Raw genomic sequence first — 23,988 nt, forward strand, 5'->3', positions numbered from 1 at the left:
TCCGTTTTCTCGTCTGGGCCAGTGGATGGCAGTGCTATTCGTAGGGTTGGGGAGCGCGGCGGCGAGGGCGGGTGATGTGGTTGGTTGGGGACACGTTGAGCTAAACACGCAAATACGCCTGTACACCCTACATCGGGAAGCCTCGGCAGGGGCGAGGACAGTGTCGGAGGCAGCCGGCCAGGCGACCCGGGCTGTGCTGGGGTTGCATGTCCCGCCACAGGCGTGGACCCAAAATACGGACACACTCAGGAGCCCGCTTGCTTGCAAAAGCCCAGCTCTGCACGCAAACCTAGGCCCTTTGCACTGCCCCCCCACCCCCATCCAATCACGCACCTACGAGGGTTCGGCGGCTCCTCTCCCTCCACCTCTACCCACACGCTCCACTAGAGACTGGCCCTTTAAGAGCCCCGCTCCCGACTCCTCCCCCCACCCCACCCCACCCCTCACCCCCCCATCCCCCCCCACCGCCCGCGCTCGCGTGACTGTGCCGGGACTGAGCCAGGTCCGGGAGTTGGGCGGCTGGGTGGCTGCGCGGGCCTCCGGGTCCTTCTCACGCAACTTCTGGGCACCGCGCCCCCAGCCAGGTGGGGCCGGGATGGACGGCGTGACCTCTGCCCCCTGGAGGGATGTGCCAGACACATGCACGCTAGCCTGGGGAGGCATGTGCGCCGGGCGCCCCCCTCTTTAGTCCCTGGGCCCCCTCTCTTGCCCGCCCAAGGGCCTCCCTCTAACCCTTTGCTCGGCCACCAGGAGATCCATTCGCCTCCCGATTTCTCTGCCATGCCAAAGCGCTAGCAACCCTGGGAACCTCGAGGGCCCGTGGGTCCTGGCTGGAAGTACCCTTGGTTTGCAGCATTCCAAAGTGGCCCCAGAGGCGCCTCAACGTGTCCCCGCTAGTGCGCGCTCGGCGATACTGCACTTTCTCCATCCCTTCCCGCCCCTCCGTCAGGGAACGCTGACTTCTGCTAGTCTTCCGGGCTCTGGGGTGGGGGGGTGGAGGGCTCTGGGGGAAGGGGCCAGCCCATCGGCGCCTCTGGCCTTCCGGCCCCGGTGACCTCGGGGCTGGGGTCGTCGTGCTTCTCACGCGAGCCTGGACTCAATAACCCGGGTTAGGAGGTCATCACCCGGCAGCTCCGCCCCTCCCTGCCTGCCTGGCCCCCATCCGCTAGTAGTGAAGAGGAAGCAATTGCACTCCCAAAGTTCAGTGGGTGCAAAAATGAGGGAGAGGGGTCCCCGTGCCCGGGGATAGAGCACCCCCATACCCTCTTTCGGGCTATCATGGGACTACTTCCCCAAAACCTTCTCAGCTGGGCTCTGCGCTATCCATGGAGTACCTCGGAACTGGGGGTCCCAGGTGTCCCTAACCCTCACCCCTTTAAGTGCCGGCACTTGGTTGAGGCATCCCATAGTGGGTTCTTACCTATCCCCTTGCGTCCTGTCTCCCCACTCCTCCCTCCATCCTAGAGCGACCATTCGCCAGCCGCACCCCGCCCCCCCCACCCCGCCCCATCCCAGCGCTCCAGGAGGCGTGGCCACAAAAGAAAGCCGCCTATAAAGGTGGCAGTGCCTTCACCCTCACCCTCACCCAGAAGGTGACAGTTCCTTGGAGCCTTCTGTGATCTTCTTCGGGGGTCCCTGGCTCCAGAGACCACTCTTCCCAGCTCAGCTCTGTACCCCCCCACAGACGCAGGTGAGTGCTGGGGGCTTCTGGGTTGTCCCTTCCCTCCCCCCAAAGGAAAATTTTGATGCATCAAGGTCTTCCTGGTCTAGCATCTCAAAAAAAGGCTAAGAGTGTCCCTAGTGAGGAGGCAGTCCAGCTCCCTCACTAAGTGGGGAAACTGAAGCCTGAGGAAGGGCAGGACTTGCCCAAGGTCCCTCGACTAGTACCAGAACTCTAGACGTAGATGCTCCCCTCTCAGGACTCCAGGACGCAGGCTCCAGCTCCATCTCCCACTGACTCCATGAATGCCTTGGGGCTTCCCCATAAGGGTCACCTGGGAGGCTGGAATAAGGACACAGGTGAGCCAGTGCAGCCCTCCTTCAGGCTGTGTGAGGGGGGGCTTCTCCTGGGTGGTCAGGGTGGATGGAGGAGGCAGGTTGGGTTCTTACTAGCTGTACCCTGACTTATCTAAAAGCTACCCCTGGCTGGAGCCACCCTCCCAAGGCATAGCTTGTCAGTGCTGAGGTGTGCTGGCCCCACATGGGAGGCTGATCTGAGTGGGAGTCCTGAGCACTGCCGAGGGGCCTTCCCTGTTCCATTGACTGTCTTCTCTGTCCTCTGCTGGGGGCAGTCAATGTGAGAGACTGCCCGCTGCAGAAAGCTTGACCCTGAAAATTCAGCAGTCACATCTCTCTTGGCCTCCTACCATCTTTTTTTTTTTTTTCAAAATTAACAGCCACAATAGTTTATTTACCATTGAACTCTTTATAAGATATTTACAAGACAACCAATTTTACACATCAGAAATGGTATAAAAGTATGAATTACAACACAGACAACAATATGAAATGGGCATAAAACAAAGCTGAAGTGGACAGACAAGCAATTTCTCTTTTTAATTTATTAACACTAGCTTAAACTTTGTTAAGGAAAGAAACAAAGAACTGTGTTTTAGGAGAAGTGCTGGGCCTTCAGTTGAAGATTGAATTCACAGTGTTGTATCCCACGTAGGGAAAAAATAAGACTAATTTTCCCCCCACACTTTAACACACTGTAATTTTGCTCTTGAAACTTTGCTAATCTACTCTCCAACCTCCTTCTCAACAAAACTTCAACATATCCAAATCAAAGGAGAATTGATCTAGAAGATTGGCCTCCTACCATCTTACTAAGGCTAGAGGTCTTTGGGGCACCCAGTGTGCAGAAGGGAAAACCATGGCACACCAAGGCCTAGCAGTGTCCCCAGTTCACTCAAGGTGTTGGGACTAAAGTGTGCTTTGGGATTCAGCTCCTCCAGGAAGCCTCCCCAGACAGATGGCTATAGTAGTTGAGGTAGGAACCATACAATCTCCCCATCTTGGCTGGCTTTTCTGTGGGGAAACCTCACTAGTCAGACTGTGAGTTTCCCCAGGTCAGATCTGGGTTTTCTCTTCTCTGAGATCAGCTGGGCACCCTGAATCAGAGGTCATGTCGCACTCCCTGTCTCAGGTGATGTGACTGGAGCCGAGAAGGGTAAAATGCACCGACTAATCCAAGGCCACATCATAGAGCCTGGAACACTGGGTGTCCTGACCACCAGTCCAGGGCACCAGTAAGATGTCCCAGTCAGAGCCCCATGCCTCGAAGAGAGTAGTCCATGAATTTGCACACCCTTTCTAGACCGAACCTAGAGAGAAAGTATTGTCTCAGCCTCTGTTAAACTCAGCTCCATTCCTAGTTTCCCAGATTCCAGTCTGGAGTTTTCTTGCAGCCTTTGCCTGGTGGGAACCTTCCATTTATTCACAGCTCTCTAGTGACTGGCAAATGGGGGAGGCCCAGACTATTCATTCATTGAGAATTGAGCCCAATGAAAACCCTGGCCTGGAATTCTGTGACCTGGAGCCTCAATCTAGCTGGCCTCCAGCTGCTTTTAAACCGTGGGTCAGTTGAACTCAGAGAGCTGGGGATGAGGGCAGAGTGGCTTAGACAGTAAGTAAGGGGACAGTCCCCTGTCCCCGTCCCCACCCTGTCCCAGAGTCTGGCAGGATTCCCTAGACCCTGGGTTTGAGCAATAGAGAACTGAGGGTTCCGGGAAAATCCCTTTTCATCGATTGATCTGACCACTCTTCCAAGGGAGGTACCTATGACAGGTGCTGAAAACTTCCCAAGGAACTTTCCCTAAGAGGTCTGAGTCCTGGCTCTGTCTGAGTGTTGGGTGCCTGTAGCCAAGTCAGTGCCTCCTCTGAAGGTGAGTTTCCCCAAATGTGAAACGAGGCTGAAGGAGTGGATGATCCGTTGCTCTCTGATAGCGTTTTCCCTAGTTGGGTGGGTAGTACTCAAGGGGAATTGGGTGATACACATCGATTATGTGTTTATTTTAATATATGTTAGGGAAAAATACCCTGTACTTTCACACAGATATTATGGTTTGGAATGATGCTAAGTGGGTGGATTTAAAGCTGATTTTAGAAAAATATGAAGCAAATAATAGTATAGGTGCTCTATGGAAATCACAGGCTGATGTTTAGATTGGTGCAGCAGTTAAGAGAAAGGAATTAGGCAAATTTGGATTGGGATTTGGATCCTATACTTCCTGGCTGTGTGACCTTGGGCAAATTACGTACCTTCTCTGAGCCTCACTGCAGCCTACCACATACGCTGTGGCCAGGACTGAATGAAGAATGACTAAAATTCTTGGCACATAGTGGCAGCTCAACAAACAGCTTCTCCTACCTCCTCTTCCCCTTCATGTCCAGTGAACAGTTCTGGATAAGGTTTTCCCTTTCTTTGACCAGTGTGCTGACACTTTAGGACACTGGCTCCTGCCAGCTCCCCATCTGATGTCTTGATCTTTCGCTCCTATCCCACCTCTCAGCAGCCACCTTGGAATCTCTACACTGATCATGTTCTCTGTGTTTGGACTCTCCATCCCCATCTCGGCCACAGAGCTTCTCCTGGCCTCTGCCACCTTCTGCCTGGTATTCTGGGTGGTCAAGGCCTGGCAGCCTCGGGTCCCTAAAGGCCTGAAGAGTCCACCAGGGCCCTGGAGCTGGCCCCTGATCGGGCATGTGCTGACCTTGGGGAAGAGCCCACACTTGGCCCTGTCGCGGCTGAGCCAGCGCTATGGAGACGTGCTACAGATCCGCATTGGCTGCACACCCGTGCTGGTGCTCAGCGGCCTGGACACCATCCGGCAGGCCCTGGTGCGGCAGGGCGATGATTTCAAGGGCCGGCCTGACCTCTACAGCTTCACCTTAGTCGCTGATGGCCAGAGTATGACCTTCAACCCAGACTCTGGACCAGTGTGGGCTGCCCGGCGACGCCTGGCCCAGAATGCTCTCAACTCCTTCTCCGTTGCCTCAGACCCGGCTTCCTCGTCCTCCTGCTACCTGGAAGAGCACGTGAGCAAGGAGGCCGAGTACCTCATCGGCAAGTTCCAGGAGCTGATGGCAGGGTCTGGGCGCTTTGACCCCTACAGGTATGTAGTGGTGTCAGTGGCCAATGTCATCTGTGCCATGTGCTTTGGCCGACGCTATGACCATGACAACCAAGAGCTGCTTAGCGTAGTCGGCCTGAGTAATGAGTTCGGGGAGGTGGCTGCCTCTGGGAACCCAGCCGACTTCATCCCCATCCTCCGTTACCTGCCCAACACTGCCCTGGATGACTTCAAGGACTTGAATCAGAGGTTCTACATTTTCATGCAGAAGATGCTCAAGGAACACTATAAAACGTTTGAGAAGGTACAGGCTGGGGAGGGGCAGATGAGTGGTAGGGAGTGGGTAGGGTCAGGGGTCAGGAGGTCAGAGATAACTGGAGCAGCATAGGGTTTGGCAGGCTCTCGCGGGCCTTCACCCTGGGATTTTGAAGCCAGTAGTGGAGGGGACTCCATCCTTGGCAGGGAGATAGAACTTTTTCTTGACCAGCCCTTCTATCTTTCCATCAGACAGCAATATTTACTGAAATAGCCAGTCCGTGCAGGACCCTAGGTCAGTTATTGTGGGGACCAGGAAGAGTTAAAGAGCTGGTCTTCCGGCCTCATGGGAGAGAAAAGGGTAAAGGGCATGTCCAGATGATAATGGTACTGGACTCTGTGTCAGATGTCCCTCGAGTTGGGACTGCAAGTGTCCTGAGTCAGGAGACAGCCTTGGAGAGGCAAGAGAAGCTGCAATGGTAGCCTCGGGCGTGGGGCAGTCACCTCCCTAACGAAGATGCTAGGGATGGGAAGGGACCAGGCCTGGATGAGAGGCAAGTCTGGGTTTGGGATCTTGCTCACCCGTGGGCCTTCCCTACCCAGGGCCGTATCCGGGACATCACAGACAGCCTGATTGAACACTGTCAGGGCAAGAGACTGGACGAGAATGCCAATATCCAGTTGTCAGATGAGAAGATCGTTAATGTCGTCATGGACCTCTTTGGAGCTGGTATGAGCTAACTCATTGTGCCCTTCCTCTTCCCAGCTGTCCTGACCCACCAACCACCTAACTTTGCCCTCTATTCTCCCCTGGCTAGGGTTTGACACAGTCACAACTGCCATCTCCTGGAGCCTCATGTACCTGGTGACAAGCCCCAGCGTGCAGAAAAAGATTCAGGAGGAGCTGGGTAGGTGGTGGCTTCCTTCAGTGTGCTCAAGGCAGGAGGTCCAACCAAGGTCTGAGTGGCCCCTTCATCTGTCTGGTCCTTTGTGTTCTGCAGACACAGTGATTGGCAGCGCAAGGCAGCCCCGGCTCTCTGATAGACCCCAGCTGCCCTACTTGGAGGCGTTCATTCTGGAGACTTTCCGACATTCCTCTTTCATCCCCTTCACCATCCCCCACAGGTGAGGCTCCACGGGTCCGCTGCTGTCTCATGCTGGGACTTACTCCAGTTCATGTACCTGATCAGGGTGGTGGGAGGGACACCGTATGGGAGGCAGGGGGATCTCCTTGTGGCCCTGAGCCTAACTGAGCTTCCCCCCTCCCCAGTACCACAAGAGACACAAGTCTGAATGGCTTTTACATCCCCAAGGGGCGTTGTGTCTTTGTGAACCAGTGGCAGATCAACCATGACCAGTAAGTTGAGAGGGGGCAGGGGAAGCTTCACTCTGTCCTGAGCTTCAGACTCTCCTGTCCCTGGGCTTCTTGCCTAAACCCTATTCTTTCGAGCTGGGGCTCAACCCACCTGCTGGTCCTGAGCCCCCAAGCTGCTACTTCAGCTGCCTCTCTCCAATTACAGGAAGCTGTGGGATGATCCGTCTGCCTTCTGGCCAGAACGGTTTCTCACCGCTGATGGCACCATCAACAAAGCACTCAGTGAGAAAGTGATTCTTTTCGGTTTGGGCAAGCGGAAGTGCATCGGTGAGACCATTGCCCGCTGGGAGGTCTTTCTCTTCCTGGCCATCCTCCTGCAGCAGGTGGAATTCCGTGTGACCCCGGGTGTGAAGGTGGACATGACCCCCGTGTATGGGCTGACCATGAAGCATGCCCACTGTGAGCACTTCCAGGCGCACATGCGCTCTCAGGGGACGGAGAGCCCTGCAGCCTAGACTCTCTACTGGCCTGTCTGGGCAGCCAGGCCAGGGGGCTGACCCAGGGGATCTAAACTTTGGCCTAAACGCACAGATATTGTCTGGCTGATTTTTTGCTGTCTGAGCTGTGGGCAAACCTGAGAGATTATACCTGCCGCCTACCGTGGACTTGTCCTTCTGCGCACTGACCACAGACAGTGGACACAGCAGGGGCCATACAGGAGCTGATGGAGCCCTTCCAAAGTTGTGCTTAAGCTAGGAGGCCTGGAAGGGATAGGAGGTCCTCAGGCCTCTGGAAACCTCTAAAGAGCTCTCTGGAAGCCCCTGGGCTCACCAGCTGGTTGGCTCTCTGTTCAGGCTGACTGGCTTGAGAAACATTTAGAGCAGGCAACGAGGGCCTGTCCAATCTCTTTGACAATTGGGAGGCATCAAGAGTGAAGGGGAGGGACTTACCTGGTGGCGCAGTGGTTAAGAATCCGCCTGCCAATGCAGGGGACACGGGTTCGATCCCTGGTCCAGGAAGATCCCACATGCCATGGAGCAACTAAGCCCGTGTGCCACAACTACTGAGCCTACGCTCTAGAGCCTGCGTTCTGCAACTACTGAAGCCCCCATGCCTAGAGCCCGTGCTCGCAACAAGAGAAGCCACCACAATGAGAAGCCCACGCACCGCAACGAAGAGCAGCCCCCACTCGCCATAACTAAAGAAAGCCTGCGCGCAGCAACAAAGACCCAATGTAGCCAAAAATAAATAAATTTATTAGGGAAAAAAAAAAGAGTGAAAGGGAGAGGCAGTCCAGGATACTGACACAGGGTTGGTCTCCCCGCTTATGCAAGGCTGAGCAATCTGACCATTAAGGTCTGGGACACTGTGCCTGGGAGATCGCCTTCCTCTCTGCAGGCAGGAACAGGTCTGCCTCCTGGCCTTGCAAGGTCCCTGTTCCTGTCCAGGATGGGCTGGGGACTTGTGTCTAAGAGGAGCAGAGAGCAGAGGGAGTGCCCAAATCCAGGCACCAGGACCAGGTCCGGAGGGAAGGGGTAGTAATTCAATCACCTTCTACTGGGTCTCCTTTCCCTATGCCCTGTGTTAAAACGTCTTTTAAAAATGTTTGTATGCAAGGGCCTTTTTATTTTAGCCTGTATTGTACTTGTATGTTTGCATTTACCATATATGAGAGCTTAAGAACTGTTTATTGAGTGCTATGGAGAAAATTCTAACCCAAGTATCCAGAAATGTGTGGGAAGCATCTACCTGAGCTAAATAAAGATATTATCCAAAAGTCGTATAGGTGGAGAGTTTTAAAATCTTGAGTGAAGCCGTCACTCATCTATGTGCCCACTCTGAGCCCGATCTCGTGTTGGGTTTTACTGTGGGAGGACGAAGGGGAGGAGGAGGCGGTGGAGAGGGGAACTTGCTGCTCTCAGGCAGCTCACAGTCTGGCTGGGGCACAAGACTCTATCACTTCACTGCGCTCCTCCTTCTCTAACTGATCACACATTGATGAAGAACATTCTCTGGACCAGGCACTGGGGGAGATAAAGTGAATAAAACACGGTTCCTTCAAGAGCTTCCCAAGCTAGTTGAGGGACCTAACTCATTAAAACATCACCCAATTCATTGTGATCAGGTCTCTACCAGACAGATACATACAGGAGGGTGAAGCCCAGAGCCAGAGGGGGCTGGGTGGGTGGGGGAGTGGGTGCTGGGAAAGGTTACCAGGTCTTGGGGATATCTGCGTGGGGCCCTCCTTGGAGGATGGGAGGCAGACTCACTTGGGTCTCACAGCGTTAGATGCTCAGGTCCAACAGGTGGACTCTGGTCATGGTGTGGGGGAGGGGAAAGGTTCTCAGCTCAGAAGTCATGGTCTCCTCCTCACTAGCCATGCCCCGTTCAGGTCCTGCACCCCTATTAGAACCCAGAACTGGTCACAGATGGAGAACAAAGTGTTTGATTATCAGGCCCCATAAGCCGACTGTTGCCCAGATTTCAATATTGAGATCATCCCTCTCCATCTGGGATGGCAGAGTAGTGGTGCCAAGTCGGGGCAGAGGCTGGACCCACATAGTCAGGAGCTATTCTGTCTAAGGGACTGAGGAGAGATGCACTGTGACCACAGCCCACCTTTCCTCCTGAAACATTGTGCAGTGGCCAGGAACTGCCATACATGCACTGTGCTTTCTGGCAGGAGTGGATAGCTCCCACTCACCAAGAGTTTCAGGCTACTGCAAGGAAGGAGCTGAAGTCAGCTGGAACAACCCTGTCTACATAGGAAGATGAGGAATTTGGCATCCAATCATTCCTGTACTGACTTATTTTTTACTTAAAAAATAACTTGTATTATATGCTATAACATAGATGAGCCTTGAAAACATCATTGCTAAGTGAAAGAAGCCAGACACAAAAGGCTACATGTTGTATGCTTCCATTTATATGAAATGTCTAGAACATGCAAATCCGGAGAGACAGAAAGTAGATTAGTGGATGACAGGGGATAGGGTCAGGGAGAATGGAAGGTGCAGGGCTTCTTTTAGGGGTGGTGGAAATATTCTGGAATAAGATAGTGGTGATGGTTATATAAATTTGTGAATATACTAAAACCCGCTGAATTATGCAGTTTAAAATAGTTAAAACAGTAAAAAAAAGAAAAAGTATGCCAATCTTTATTCTAAAAAAAAGGGAGGAATGGGGACAGCATATGCAAAACAACTTATGGAACTGTTCTCACTAATCATATTGGTAATGGTAATATTAGTATTTTTATTTTGAGACTATAGAGTAATGTTGGTTAAAACAAAGAGCAACTAATAATGAGAATATTCTAATTCATCATCCCCTCTATCCTTGAGAACCAGGATCTTTGGCGTGGAAAAAAGGAGGTACACATGTAACATATAAATGTTTAAGTTAAAATATATGCTGTGTGTGTATGTGTATATATATATATATATATATATATATATATATATATATGATATGTATTGTATATTATTATATTATATATAATGTATTATATGTATATATTTTTCTAACTGTTAGAAACAATGACCAACTCAAGCAATGAGCATCCCTAATGCCTAGATTACCATCCAGGGCTTCTTGGAGAAATGCTGGTTACAGAACTGGGGCAGAAAATGTAAAAGATGAGCCTGGAACAGTTGCTCATACAAGATAGCAAAGAAGCCGCAAACACTACCAGGAGTGGGTCAAGCCATTCAGGAGCCCAACTGAAGAGGCTCCAAGCGGCCAAAGATAGGACAACTTGACTGTCAATAATAATAATTGCCATTGATTAAAACCTATCAAATACCTTTGAATCCATGAGTTTATATACATATAATATATATATACACACACATATATTGAAATTAGTTGTTCATCTTCAGAAAAACCAATTCACTACCTTAAAAAATGAAAAACAAAGGCAAAGAAGCAAACATTCATTCTACCTTCCCTATGTGAGCTATACTTACAGATAACCAAATAGTACATAAGAAGAAGCATCTCTTAATGAAAGTATTCCAATTAATAAATGAAAAAGAAATAATAGAATTGGAATATCACTATTTTGTATCCACCACTAAATGAATGGATCTGGGCATTGCATCCAACAAACGCCAGCATCATAAAAAGGGAGAAAACCAGATATGTGCCTCATGATAAAAGAAGCCAACACTGCCCACGGTATTGCCAAAGGGACTGAACAAGAGTCTGGCCGAGCCTCTGGGTCCAGCTGTCAATTTGCAGTAATAGAGCGGATGAAGAAACATGCTGGATGGTAATATCAGAGAGCAATCAACAAAATTCAGACTTTGGGAAAATCTACAGGTCAAAAGCCCTGGGGTCTTCAACAGAAAAACTGTAAGAAAGAGAAAGAGATGGAGTGGAAACTTGTAGACTTAAAAGACGTATCAAATTTTAAGAAATGAACAATGCTAAAACATGGTGTCTAGGAATATACACTTGGTAATAAATCTTGGTAAGAATGAGGAAATGATTACTATAAGAGTCTGGAAAGTGGTTACTTTTGCAGGGAGGGAGTGGGTTATAATTGAAATGGGACATGTGGAGGGTTTCTAGGATGGTAGATAAAGTTCTATTTCTTAACCTGGGTGTGGTTCAAGAAAACTTGTTTTATAAAAATGAAGGGAATAGTAGAAATAACTTGTATTGCTCATTGCTTTTTAGAAATATAATTTATATATGTTGTCAATGCCCTTCAGTCAGAGACCACCAAGAACACACCTGTAGTTAAACAAGCCAGGTTTCTTATTCATCGCAGTAAGGGAAAACACACACCATGGGGAGCTGTAGGGGTCTCAATAAGAGGATGTTAGAAAGAACTTAAACGATTTGGGCTTTGGCTGAGTGATACAGGGGAGGGTTAGCTCTAGATTGGACATTGTCAGAAAATGGGGACAATTCTATGATAGGGTATTTGGTGGGTAACATTGTGACCTTGCTTTTATTTGTGCTCAGACAAAAGTATAAAGTAGCCTTGCTTTTTTCCATTTAAAAACCATTGATAAGGGACCTCCCCCGTGGCACAGTGGGTAAGACTCTGCACTCCCAATGCAGGGGGCCTGGGTTTGATCCCTGGTCAGGGAATTAGATCCCACATGCATGCCGCAACTAAGGAATCTGCCTGCTACAACTAAGACCTGGTGCAACCAAATAAATAAATATTAAAAACAAATAAATAAATAAATAAAATAAAAAATGTTGGTATAATATACATAACATAAAATTTACCATCTTAACCATTTTAAGTATACAGTTCAGTGGTATTAAATTCATTCATAATGTTAGGCGATCATCACCACCATCCATATCCATAGCACTGGAACACTGAAACGCTATACTCATTAAGTAATAACTCCCTATTTTCTCCTTCCTGCAGCCATTCTACTTCTGTCTCTATGAAGAGTTTCATTTTTATCATGTTCTCAGAATAACCTGTATGGGGCTGGTGTTCTGTGAGAAAAGAACCAGAGAAGGGGAGAACAAAATGGCCTATGAGCGTCAGAACAGCCTGTAACAATACTGTGGTCCAGCTGTGAGCACCAGATCAGTTCCAGCTGTCAGGAGCTGCTCTTTCTCCATCCTCCTTTTTGGTCAAGAACAGGCAAAGTTAGGGCTTCCCTGGTGGCACAGTGGTTAAGAATCCACCTGCCAATGCAGGGGACACGGGTTTGAGCCCTGGTCCAGGAAGATCCCACATGCCGCTGAGCAACTAAGCCTGTGCGCCATAACTACTGAGCCTGCGCTCTAGAGCCCAAGAGCCACAGCTACTGAGCCCACGTGCCACAACTACTGAAGCCTGTGAGCCTAGAACCTGTGCTCCGCAACAAGAGAAGCCACCCCAATGAGAAGCCCATACACCGCAACAAAGAGTAGCCCCCACTCACTGCAACCAGAGAAAAGCTCACATGCAGCAACGAAGACAATGCAGCCAAAAAAATAAAATAAAAAATAATAATAAAAAAAAGAACAAAGTTAAGTCTCAGGACATTCATACATTATATCCAGATTTTCATCATTGCCAAGGTTTTGCTGATTAAGATCAATTTGCTGATTAAGAAGGCCATCCACTGAATGTAGTCTATAATTGAACCGGATTAATCTTTTATGTTTCTGTTGTAGGATGAGTTATTGGACCATCTGTTGTGACAATGGCTGCCCTACTAGTAGTGCCCCAATGGTACTTAGATTCTGGATAGGCTGTATTGGTACGTATTGTAACATAGGTAATTATCAGGATCAAAGTGACTATTAGTCTTTTGATAGGTCTGGAAGCCAAGGATCTAGATTATTAAATACATGCAATCAAAACATGTCCCAGAATCCAACTGGGCCTATTTTATAGAGTCAGGTTGCTTTTTCTGTTTGTCCTGTAGTATTTACATAGTGGTAGCAATGTTGACTTCGTGGACTAGAGGAAATCACGGGCCATATATGATTGTCCATGACAACTCTTGTTAATGGATTTAGAGTACTTTGTGGGCTTTCAGAGCAGTGGGGTCCTATATGACTTCTGGTAGGTCAGAGACAAGCTTTAAACGTTTTTTAGCTGTACTGTTCCCACTGTAGGAATTGTAGTTGGCAGAGTACGCATGAAGAGGAATTCAGTTATTCCTCTTGGAAGTTCTCCTGAATAATCTGTGCTTGTCTCATTTTGGAGGCTTCTGAGTGTCTTTTTAAGGAAGCATGATATACTTTAGTGTCCATAAAAAGAAACACTCATATATTGCTGTGGAAATGTACAATGATGTAGCTGCTTTGGAAAACAGTTCTTCAAAAGGTTAAACATAGTTATGACCCAGAAATTCCATTCTTAGTTATGCCTAACATTCTCAAAATTTTTCACATGAATGTTGTGAAAATATTACACAAAATATCACACAAAAACTTGCACATGAATGTTCGCAACAGTGTTATACATAGTAGCCAAAAAAGTGGAAACAATCCACATGTTAATCATTTATGGAAGGATAACAAAATGTGATATATCCTTATTATTCAGCCATAAAAAGGAATGAAGCACTAATGCATGCTGTAACATGAATGTGCCTTGAAAACTTTAGGCTAAGTGAAAGAAGCCAGACCACACATTATATGCAGGTCACATATTAAATGATACAATTTATATGAAATATCCAGAGTAGGCAAATCCATGGAGACAGAAAGCAGATTAGTGGTTGCCTGGGGTTAAGGAGAGGGAGGAATGGGGAGTGACTGCCAATGGGTACAGGGTTTCTTTTTGGGTGAGGAAAACACTCTGGAATTAGCAGTGATGGCTGCACAACTTTGTGAATATAGTAAAAGCCACTGAATTGCCCACTTTAAAGGGTGAATATTATGGTATACATATTGCATATATCTCAATTTAACAAATCACATCAGGGACCAGGAGGCCAGAATAAACCAGTCTTATAGACTGTTGAAGCTGTTCCTATTCGGTGTAAGAGCCAATCAGAATCTTTCCCCCTTCTGTTAGAGCCAATCAGAATTCTCTCTGCATAGTCAGTGTAATAGACAGAAGCCCGGCTGAAGAATTATTTGGGAAAGATTGTATTTCCAAATGAATGCATGTCTCTATTGCTCGGCAGGTTTAATAAACTCAGCTTTCTCTTTTAGCTGGTCTCCTTATTATTAATAGTTTGGAAGTTTCATCAAAATAAAGACCCCACATCATGGCAACCCCACAGGACCCTCAAATCTTAAGCGCTCAATTCTGAACTGTTGTGTGGCCTTCTTCCGGTTTGCCGCTGGGTATGTCTCAAGGACAATATTGAACTTCAGGTATTTCTGTTGAGTTCTCATTGCTGTATTTTGTTATCCTAGGATATCCTAGGCTCCTTCATGGTTCCTCTCTTGATTAATACTTTGGAGAGCATTAGGCAATCCTTTACTAAAGCTGTTTGTCTTTTATTACTTTTTTAAAATTTTTATTTATTTATTTTGGGCTGCGTTGGGTCTTTGTTGTTGCGTGCGGGCTTGGGCTACTCTTCGTTGCGGTGCGCAGGCTTCTTATTCCGGTGGCTTCTCTGTTGTGGAGCACGGGCTCTAGGTGAGTGGGCTTCAGTAGTTGTGGCTCGAGGGCTCAGTAGTTGTGGCTCGCGGGCTTAGTTGCTCCGTGACATGTGGAATCTTCCTGGACCAGGGCTCGAACCCATGTCCCCTGCATTGGCAGGCAGATTCTTAACCACTGTGCCACCAGGGAAGTCCCTCTTCTATTACTTTTAATTGACTTGTCAAATGATTTTTTTTCCCATTCCTTGATAATTTTTGTTCTGATTGTTACAAGGGAACATTTTTTTAGGGAACAGATAGAGGCACAGACCTAATAAGTCTCTTTCCAAACTGGCCCTCGAGAGCTCTAATAACTTTGGGGTCATACTTATATTTAAAAAAATTTATTGTTTATCTGCAATCTAAATTTAACTGGGCATCGTATATTTTTATTTGCTAAATCTAGCAATCCTTATGTTTGTAGGTCCATCAGACTTGTGGACATATAGTGCGGGGCATTCCATGTCTTGTCTGGAGGAAAGGAATGCCTTGGTGGCAAGAGTGTGGTATTTCCTCCTCCACAGCCTTGCTGTAGGATAACATGGTGGCTGCTGGAAGTGTAGTCAGAGGTCTCTGCATCAGTGCGGTACAGCCCAGCTGTGTGCTCGGTTCAAACCTCCATACCTTGTTATAATCATGGTATTTTCTTCTCTTATCTATTTGGGTGTGTCAGCATCTAACCTCAAACTCCTCCTGGTTGAATTCTTGCTTCCTATTGTTTCTCTGTTTGTAACCTTAATTCCGGAGCCCATTTGGTAAAATAGCAGTTTTTTATTTAAGAAAGTTTGAGTTACAGTGGCCATTTCAGGGAACTTTGGGGAATTTTTTAATTTTATGAGTTTATACCTCCCCAATGTTTTAGAACAAAAAGGAAAACAGAAACTCAGTCTACAATAGTCAGTCTTTTTGTTGGCGATAAAGGCTTTCATTTTTTGTACACTTTAGGAATATCCATTTAGACAAATCTAACATTAAAAAAAGAGAAAACTACTAAATCAGGTTACTGTAAGGTTCCTTAGAATCTGTAAGATCTCTGTGCTATCTGCTAAGGACTTGTGTGAATTTAAAATAAGGAAACTCAAGAATTTCTAAAAGAAAGAGATGATTTTAGCTTATAGTGTTTTAAATATGCTGATTCTTTAAAGACTTTTTTTTTGTGTGTGTGTGTGTGTGTGTGTGTGTGTGTGTGTGTGTGTGTCTAGCTGAAGCTGAACTCCTAAGGGAACAAAAAGGAATAATTGAATTAAGTTAATGGCCTTGGTTACTAAGTTGAAAGGTAAAAACCAATATAGGTCACTCAGAGCTTTTAACCAACTTAAGTAATTTAATAATTGGAATATTACCATAAAAGGAAAAAATAAAGCAGTATTTCTAGTTAAAATGAATCCTCGGAAATTAATCTGGTTTGATAATATGACTTAACCCTGATTTTATCACAATTTTAGCAACTCTAGCACTATTTTAGGTGATGCAAAGGTTTGAATTTCTCAAAGAAAGCCTAATAACTGTAGTTTGAATCTCTTAAGTTTCCTATACTAGATTTACTGGTCAGATAAGCTAATATTACTTTTATTATTATTTATAAAATTGTAGACCAAGTGAGAGAGTGGCATGGACATATATACATTACCAAATGTAAAATAGATAGCTAGCGGGAAGCAGCCGCATGGCACAGGGAGACCAGCTTGGTACTTTGTGACCACCTAGAGGGGTGGGATAGGGAGGGTGGGAGGGAGATGCAAGAGGGAGGAGATATGGGGATATATGTATATGTATAGCTGATTCACTTTGTTATAAAGCAGAAACTAACACACCATTGTAAAGCAATTATACTCCAATAAAGATGTTAAAGATTAAAATAAAATAAAGTTGTAAACCTATGTGTTCAACTAAATTAAATGATGATAACTAAAGTTTTCATAAAAAGATAGACTTTTGTAACTTCAGACAGTACTGTAAATTGTTTAAATCTAAACCTGAGCTTTCTATGTAAATGCTAAGCTGTCTTTTTTTCTGTTAATTTTTTATATTAATATTGATTGTTTTTAAATTAAACTAAAATTTAGTTTTTAAGATCTCTGACTTTGAGCTCTTGAAAGTTATTAATTATTAATTTTTAAGTATAAAATAACCTAAGGAAATTAGAACTTACAGGACAGTGAGAACAAATGTACGGAGTTAAGATAATAGCTTTTTCTTATCCTTTGGCTACGTACAAATACAGTTATCCTTTATAAAGCTTAACCTTTTTCTCCAGCTTTATTGAAATATAACTGACCTATAGTATAAGTTTAAGATGTACAATGTGTTGATTTAATACACGTATATTTTGTAAAATCATTGCCACATAGCATTAGCTAACACTTCCATCACATCACATAATCACCATTTGTTTCTTCTGGTGAGAACATTTAAGATCTTCTCTCTTAGCAACTTTCAAGTGTATAATACAGTATTATTAACTATAGTCACCATGCCCTACAGTAGATCCCCAGAACTTATTCATCTTATAACTGAAAATTTGTACCCTTGATCAACATCTCCCCATTTCCCTCACCCCCAACCCCCTGGTAAGCACCACACTACTCTCTGTTTCTATGAGTTTAGGTTTTTAAAATTCCTCATATATGTGATATATTTCAGTATTTGTGTTTCCTTGTTTGACTTATTTCACTTAGCATAATGCCCTCAAGGTCCACTTCATGTTGTCACAAATGGCAGGATTTCCTTATTTCTCATGGCTAAATAATATCCCATTGTATGTATATACCACATCTTTATCCATTCATCTGTTTGACAGACACAGGTTGCTCCCACATCTTGGCTATTGTGAATAATGCTGCAATGAACATAGGAGTGCAGATATCTCTTCAAGATCCAGTTTTAATTTCCTTTGGGTATATACCCAGAAGTGGGATTGCTGTATCATATAGCAGCTCAATTTTTAATTTTTTGAGGAACCTCCATACTGTTTTCCATAGTGGCCGCACCAATTTACATTCTCACCAACAGTGCACAGTTGTTTTCTTTTCTCCACAAGCTAGTCAACGCTTGTTATCTCTTGTATTTTTATTGATAGATATTCTAACAGGTGTGAGGTGATAGCTCATTGTGGTTTTGATTTACATTTCCCTGATGATTATTGATGTCAAGTACCTTTTCATGACCTGTTGGCCACTTGTATGTCTTTGGAAAAATGTCTATTCAGTTTCTCTGCCCATTTTAAAATCATATTGTTCGTTTTTTGGATATGGAGTTGTATGAGTTCTTTGTATTTTTGGATTTTAACCAAAATATCAGATATATGATTTGCAAATATTTTCTCGCATTCTGTAGGTTGTCTTTTCATTCGTTGTTTCTTTCACTGTGCAGTAGTCTCACTAGTTTATTTTTGCTTTTGTTACTTGTGTTTATTGTGTTACATCAAAAAAATAATTGCCGAGACAAATGTGAAGGAGCATTCCCCCTGTTTTCTTCCAGAAGTTTTATGGTTTCAGTTCTTATGTTTACATTTTTAACCAGTATTGAGTTTATTTTTGTGAATGGTGTAAATAGGGGTCCAATTTCATTCTCCTGTATGTAGTAATCCATTTTTCCCAACACTATTTATTGAATAGACTATCATTTCCCCATTGAGAATTCTTGGCTCCTTTGTCAAATATTAGTTGACCAGATATGTGAGAGTTTATTTCTGGGCCCTTAATTCTGTTCCGTTGGTCTATGTATCTGTTTTTATGCTGGTACCATACTGTTTGGATTATTATAGCTTTGTGATATAGTTTGAAACCAGGACGTATGATGCCTCCAGCTTTGTTCATCTTTCTCGAAGATTGCTTTGGCTTTTTTGTGTTTTGCGTGTGGGCGTGTGTGTGTGTGTGTGTGTGTGTGTGTGTTTGTGTGTGTTTTAGGATTTTTAGGATTTTTCTTTTGGCTGCATCGGGTCTTAGTTGTGGCATGTGGGATCTTTTTTATCATGGCGTGTGGGTTCTTCATTATGGTCCATGGGCTTTTCTCTAGTTGTGGCATGTGGGCTTCTCTCTAGTTGTGGCGTGTGGGTTTTCTCTCTCTAGTTGTGGCATGCAGGTTCCAGGGTGCATGGGTTCTGTAGTTTGCGGGCTCTCTTGTTGAGGTGTGCAAGCTTAGTAGTTGTGGTGCACGGGCTTAGTTGCCCTGTGGCATGTGGGATCTTAGTTTCCCAACCAGGCTTCAAACCCGTGTCCCCTACATTGGAAGGCAGATTCTTTACCACTGGACCATCAGGGAAGTCCCAGGATTGTTTATTTCTATGGAAAATGCCACTGGAATTTTGATAAAGATTGCACTGAATCTATAGGTGGCTTTGGGTAGCATGGGCATTAAAAAATATTAATTCTTCTGATCCATGTACACGGGATATCTTTCAATTTGTTTGTGTCTTTTTCAATTTCTTTCATCAAAGTCTTAGAGCTTTCAGTGTAAAGCTCTTTCATCTCCTTGGTTACATTTATTCCTATTCTATTGTTTTTTATGCTACTGTGAATGGGATTGTGTTCCTTATTTTCTTCTCAGATTGTTTGATGTTAGTGTGTAGAAAAGCAACTGATTTCTGTAGGTTGATTTTGCATCCTGCAACTTTACTGACTTTGTTTATAAGTTCTAACAGTTTTTTTGTGGAATATTCAGAATATTCTGTACAGTTATACTTGGTTTTGTTGTGTTTCTCTTTATTGAGCTTCACAGATATTATTTTTTTTTTACAAATTAAAGATTTGTGGCAACCCTGCTTTCAGCAAGTCTATTGGAGCCATTTTTCTAACAGCATTTGCTCATTTTGTGTCTCTGTGTCCCATTTTGGTAATTCTTGCAGTATTTCAAACTTTTAAATTATTATTATATGTGTTATGGTGATCTGTGGTCAGTGATCTTTGATGTTACTACTATGACTTGAAGACTCGATGGTTAGCATTTTTTAGGAATAAAGTATTTTAAAATTAAGGTATGTATATTGCTTTTTTAGGCATAATGCTACTGTACACTTAATAGACTACAATATAGGGTAAACATAACTTTATATGCACTGGGAAACAAAAAAAATTCATGTGACTTGATTTATTGTGAATCTGGAACTGAACCCACTTATCTCCAAGTTATGCCTATATATGAGATCATATCATCTGCAAACAAAGACAGTTTTACTTCTTCCTTTCCTATTTGAATGCCTTTTATTTATTTATTTATTTTTTTCCTGATTGTTCTGGCTTAGGCCTTCCAGTATGATGTTGAGTAGGAGTGGTGAGAGTGGACATCTTGTCTTGCTCCTGATCTTAGATGAAAATTTTTCACCTTTCACCACTGAGTTTGATGTTAGCTATGGGCTTGTCATATATGGTCTTTATTAAGTTGAGTCATGTTCCTTCTATACCCAATTTGTTGAGCATTTTTATCATGAAAGGATGTTGTATTTTGTCATATACTTTTTCTGCATCTATTGAAATGATTATATGATTTTTATCCTTCATTTTGTTAACCCTAACCCTAACGCTAACTGGATATTTTTGATTTGTGTATGTTGAAACATCCTTGAATCCCAGGGATAAATCCCACTTGACCATGGTGTATGTTACTTTGTTGTTGTGTTTTGTTTTTGGTTGTGTTTTTCTTTTTTTGGCCGCATGCGGCTTTTGGGATCTTAGTTCCATGACCAGGGATTGAACCTGGGCCCATGACAGTGAAAGTGCTGAGTCCTAACCACTGGACCACCTGGGAATTCCCTATGTTACTTTTAATATACTGTTGAATCCAGTTTGCTAGTATTTTGTTCAGAATGTTTGTATCCATGTTCAGCAGGGATATTGGTCTGTAATTTGCTTTTCTTATAGTGTCCTCATCTGGTTTAGGTATCAGGGTAATGTTGGCCATGTAAAATGAGTTTGGGAGTGCTCTTTCCTCTTCAGTTTTTTGGAAGAGTTTGAGAAAGATTGGCATTAATTCTTCTTTAAAGGTTTGGTAGAATTCAGTTGTGAATCCTTCTGGTTCTGGGCTTTAATTTGTTAGGAGGTTTTTGTTTACTGATTCTATCTCTTTACTCATTATTGGTCATTACTGGTCTGTTCAGATTTTCTATTTCTTCATGATTCAGTCACGGTGGTTTGTATGTTTCTAGGAATTTATCCATTTCTTCTAGGTTATCCAACTTGTTGGCATCTTATTTTTCACAGTAGTGTCTTATGGTCCTTTGTATTTCTGTGGTATCAATTGTAATGTCTCCTCTTTTTTTTTTTTTGGCTGCACCATGCAGCTTGTGGGATCTTAGCTCCCTGACCAGGGATGGAACCTGGGCCCCAGCAGTGAAAGTGCCATGTCCTAACTACTGGACCACCAGGGAATTCCCTGTCTCCTACTTCATTTCAGATTTTATTTATTTGAGTCTTCTCTCTTTTTTTTTCTTAGTCTAGCTAAGAGTTTGTCCATTTTATCTTAAAAAAATAAAAAACCCAGCTCTTAGTTTCATTAATCTTTTCTATTGTGTCTCTGGTCTTGGTTTCATTTATTTCTGCTCTGATTTTTCTTATTTCCTTCTGCTAACTTTGGGCTTATTTTGTTCTTTTTTTCTAGTTCCTTGTGGTATAAGGTTAGGTTGTTTATTTGAGATCTTTCTTTTTTCTTTCTTTTTTTTTTTTAAAATCATTCACTTTATTTATTTATTTATTTTTAATTTATTTATGGCTGTATTGGGTCTTTGTTTCTGTGTGAGGGCTTTCTCTAGTTGTGGGGGCCACTCTTCATCGCAGTGCGCGGGCCTCTCACTGTTGCGGCCTCTCTTGTTGCGGAGCACAGGCTCCAGACGTGCAGGCTCAGTAGTTGTGGCTCACGGGCCCAGTTGCTCCGCAGCATGTGGGATCCTCCCAGACCAGGGCTCGAACCCGTGTCCCCTGCATTGGCAGGCAGACTCTCAACCACTGCGCCACCAGGGAAGCCCTTCTTTTTTCTTGACGTAGGTGTTTATTGCTGTGAATGTCCCTCTTAGAACTGCTTTTGCAGCATCATATAGGTTTTGATATGTTGTGGTTCCATTTTTGTTTCTTTCAAGATTTTTTAAAAATGTCCCTTTTGATTTCTTATTTGACTTATTGGTTGTTCAGGAGTGTGTTGTTTAATTGCCACGTATTTGTGTATATTCTATCTTCCCTGTTTTTAATTATTTCCAGTTTTATTCCATTGTGGTTGGAAAAGATACTTGGTATTATTTAAATATTCTTAAATTTGCCATGATTTGTTTTGTGACTTATCATATGATCTATCTAGGAGAATGTTCCATGTGCACTTGAGAATAATGTGTATTCTGCTTTTGTTGGGTGGAAGGTTCTGTATACATTTGTTAGGTCTATTTGGTTTAAAGTATGGTTCAAGTCCAATATTTCTTTGTTGATTTTCTCTCTGGATGGTCTATCCATTGTTGAAAGGAGAGTATTGGAAACCTTGACTGTTATTGTATTGCTGTCTATTTCTCCCTTCAAATCTATTAGTATTTGCTTAATATATTAAGGTGCCCTGATGTTGGGAGCATATATATTTATAATCATTGTATCTTCTTGATGAACTGACCCACTTATTATATAATGATTGTCTTTGTCTCTTGTTAGTGTTTTTGGCTTAAAGTCTATTTGTCTGATATAAGGATAACTACCCATGGAATATCTTTTTCCATCCCTTCACTTTGAGCCTATGTGTATCCTTAAAGCTGAAGTAAGTCTCTTGTAGTTGGGTCTTGTTTTTATCCATCCACCCACTTTATGTCTTTGGGTTAGAGAATTCAATTCATTTGCATTTAGAATAATTGTTGAAGGATGGGGACTTGCTAATGCCATCTTGCTCATTGTTTTCTGGCTATTTTGCTCTTCTCATGTTCCTTTCTTCCTCTTTTGCTGTCTTCCTTTGTGAACTGATGATTTTCCATAGTGGTATGCTTTGATTCCCTTCTCTTTATCTTCTCTGAATCTACTGTAGGTTTTCGCTTAGTGGTTACCATGCAGCTTACATAAAGCATCTCATAACAGTCTTTTTTTTTTTTTTTTTAATTTGCAGGAGAAAGAAGGATTTATCACTTGCAGCAAGTAAGGAGAACACCTGGGATCTCTCCCAAAGCAGTTATAACAGTCTATTTTATGCTGATAACAATTTAACTTTGATCATATACAAAAACTCTCCCCCCCCACGTTTATGTTTTTGATGTCACAATTTACATCTCTTTATATTGTGTGTTCTTTAGCTATTTTAATCTGTTTGTCCTTTAACCTTTACACTAGAGTTAATTTTCTTAACACACCACCATACTACAGTATTAGAGTATTCTGCATTTTACTATATGCTTCCCTTTCCCAGTGTGTTGTATATTTCCATATGTTTTCATGTTACTAATTAGCATCTTTTTGTTTTAGCTTGAAGAATTCTTTTAACATTTTTTGTAAGGCAAGATTAGTGATGATGAACTCCCTTAGCTTTTGTTTGTTATGGAAAGTACTTATCTCACATAGGGCTTAATATAAAATAGCAAAGCCAATGTGATATATACTATCTAACAACATTTAATAAAATTAATTATATTTTTAACTTGAAAATTTAAACTTTAAATAATATTGCCAACCAACATTGTAGGGTATGACTAAATCTTTAAATGTATTCATATAATAATGTTAGTAAGAAAAAAATTTAAATATGATAGGAAAAGGGGACTTATAGCTAAAGAAATATTATGGCCTGGAATATACAGTTTGTTCTAGACATGAAGAAATAAATAATAATCTTTGCCCTCTGCATACTCTACTCAGACAACAAAATTTTATTTTGTCTCACCTATGTGCATACTCTCAATTCTCAAAAATCTACTCTTTTGGTGTGTTTCTATGCTGCCTCTTACTATGCTCCAAGGGTTTTTTTAAATAAAGCAACAAGGATTCTTCACTTCAGGAAGGACTAAAATTCTTAATGATTATCATGTAAACTTTTATTATGTTTATTTTAAATATCATTATTATCATTCTGATTAATGAGGTAACCAAGATAACAACTTATTCCTTGCTCTTGTGGCTAATCTGTTCTAACAACTTTTTTGAGATTGCCTTTCCAAAATTCAAGATAATGAAATTTTAAGTCTTTGGGATAGTGTTTGATGGTTATAAAACATTGTGAATGCACTTAATGCCATTTAATTGAACCCTTAAAAAAGGCTAAAATGGTAGACTTCATGTTGTATATATTTTACCACAATTAAAAAAAGAACAAGAGTCTTTCGTATCT

General features: G+C 43.4%; 1 protein-coding gene across 1 annotated transcript; it reads left to right on the top strand.

Moving 5' to 3' along the window:
• Positions 1-1,604: 1,604 nt before the first annotated feature.
• Positions 1,605-8,375, top strand: LOC132360381 (cytochrome P450 1A1). The gene is made up of 7 exons (XM_059915448.1): positions 1,605-1,690; positions 4,515-5,379; positions 5,934-6,060; positions 6,149-6,238; positions 6,332-6,455; positions 6,601-6,687; positions 6,851-8,375. Exons 2-7 carry the CDS (start codon positions 4,543-4,545, stop codon positions 7,158-7,160), a joined length of 1,575 nt encoding a protein of 524 aa, XP_059771431.1. The 5' UTR covers positions 1,605-1,690; positions 4,515-4,542; the 3' UTR covers positions 7,161-8,375.
• The last annotated feature ends 15,613 nt before the right edge of the window (positions 8,376-23,988 follow it).

This window comes from Balaenoptera ricei, chromosome 2 (assembly GCF_028023285.1).
Source record: "Balaenoptera ricei isolate mBalRic1 chromosome 2, mBalRic1.hap2, whole genome shotgun sequence".
Lineage (NCBI taxonomy): Eukaryota > Metazoa > Chordata > Mammalia > Artiodactyla > Balaenopteridae > Balaenoptera > Balaenoptera ricei.

Excerpts from the sequence above, each read along its gene's own strand:
- LOC132360381 (XM_059915448.1), top strand. The coding sequence starts at position 4,543 with ATGTTCTCTGTGTTTGGACTCTCCATCCCCATCTCGGCCACAGAGCTT. Across the intron at positions 5,380-5,933 it reads ACTATAAAACGTTTGAGAAG|GGCCGTATCCGGGACATCAC; the intron begins GTACAGGCTGGG and ends TTCCCTACCCAG. Across the intron at positions 6,456-6,600 it reads CCCTTCACCATCCCCCACAG|TACCACAAGAGACACAAGTC; the intron begins GTGAGGCTCCAC and ends CCCCCTCCCCAG.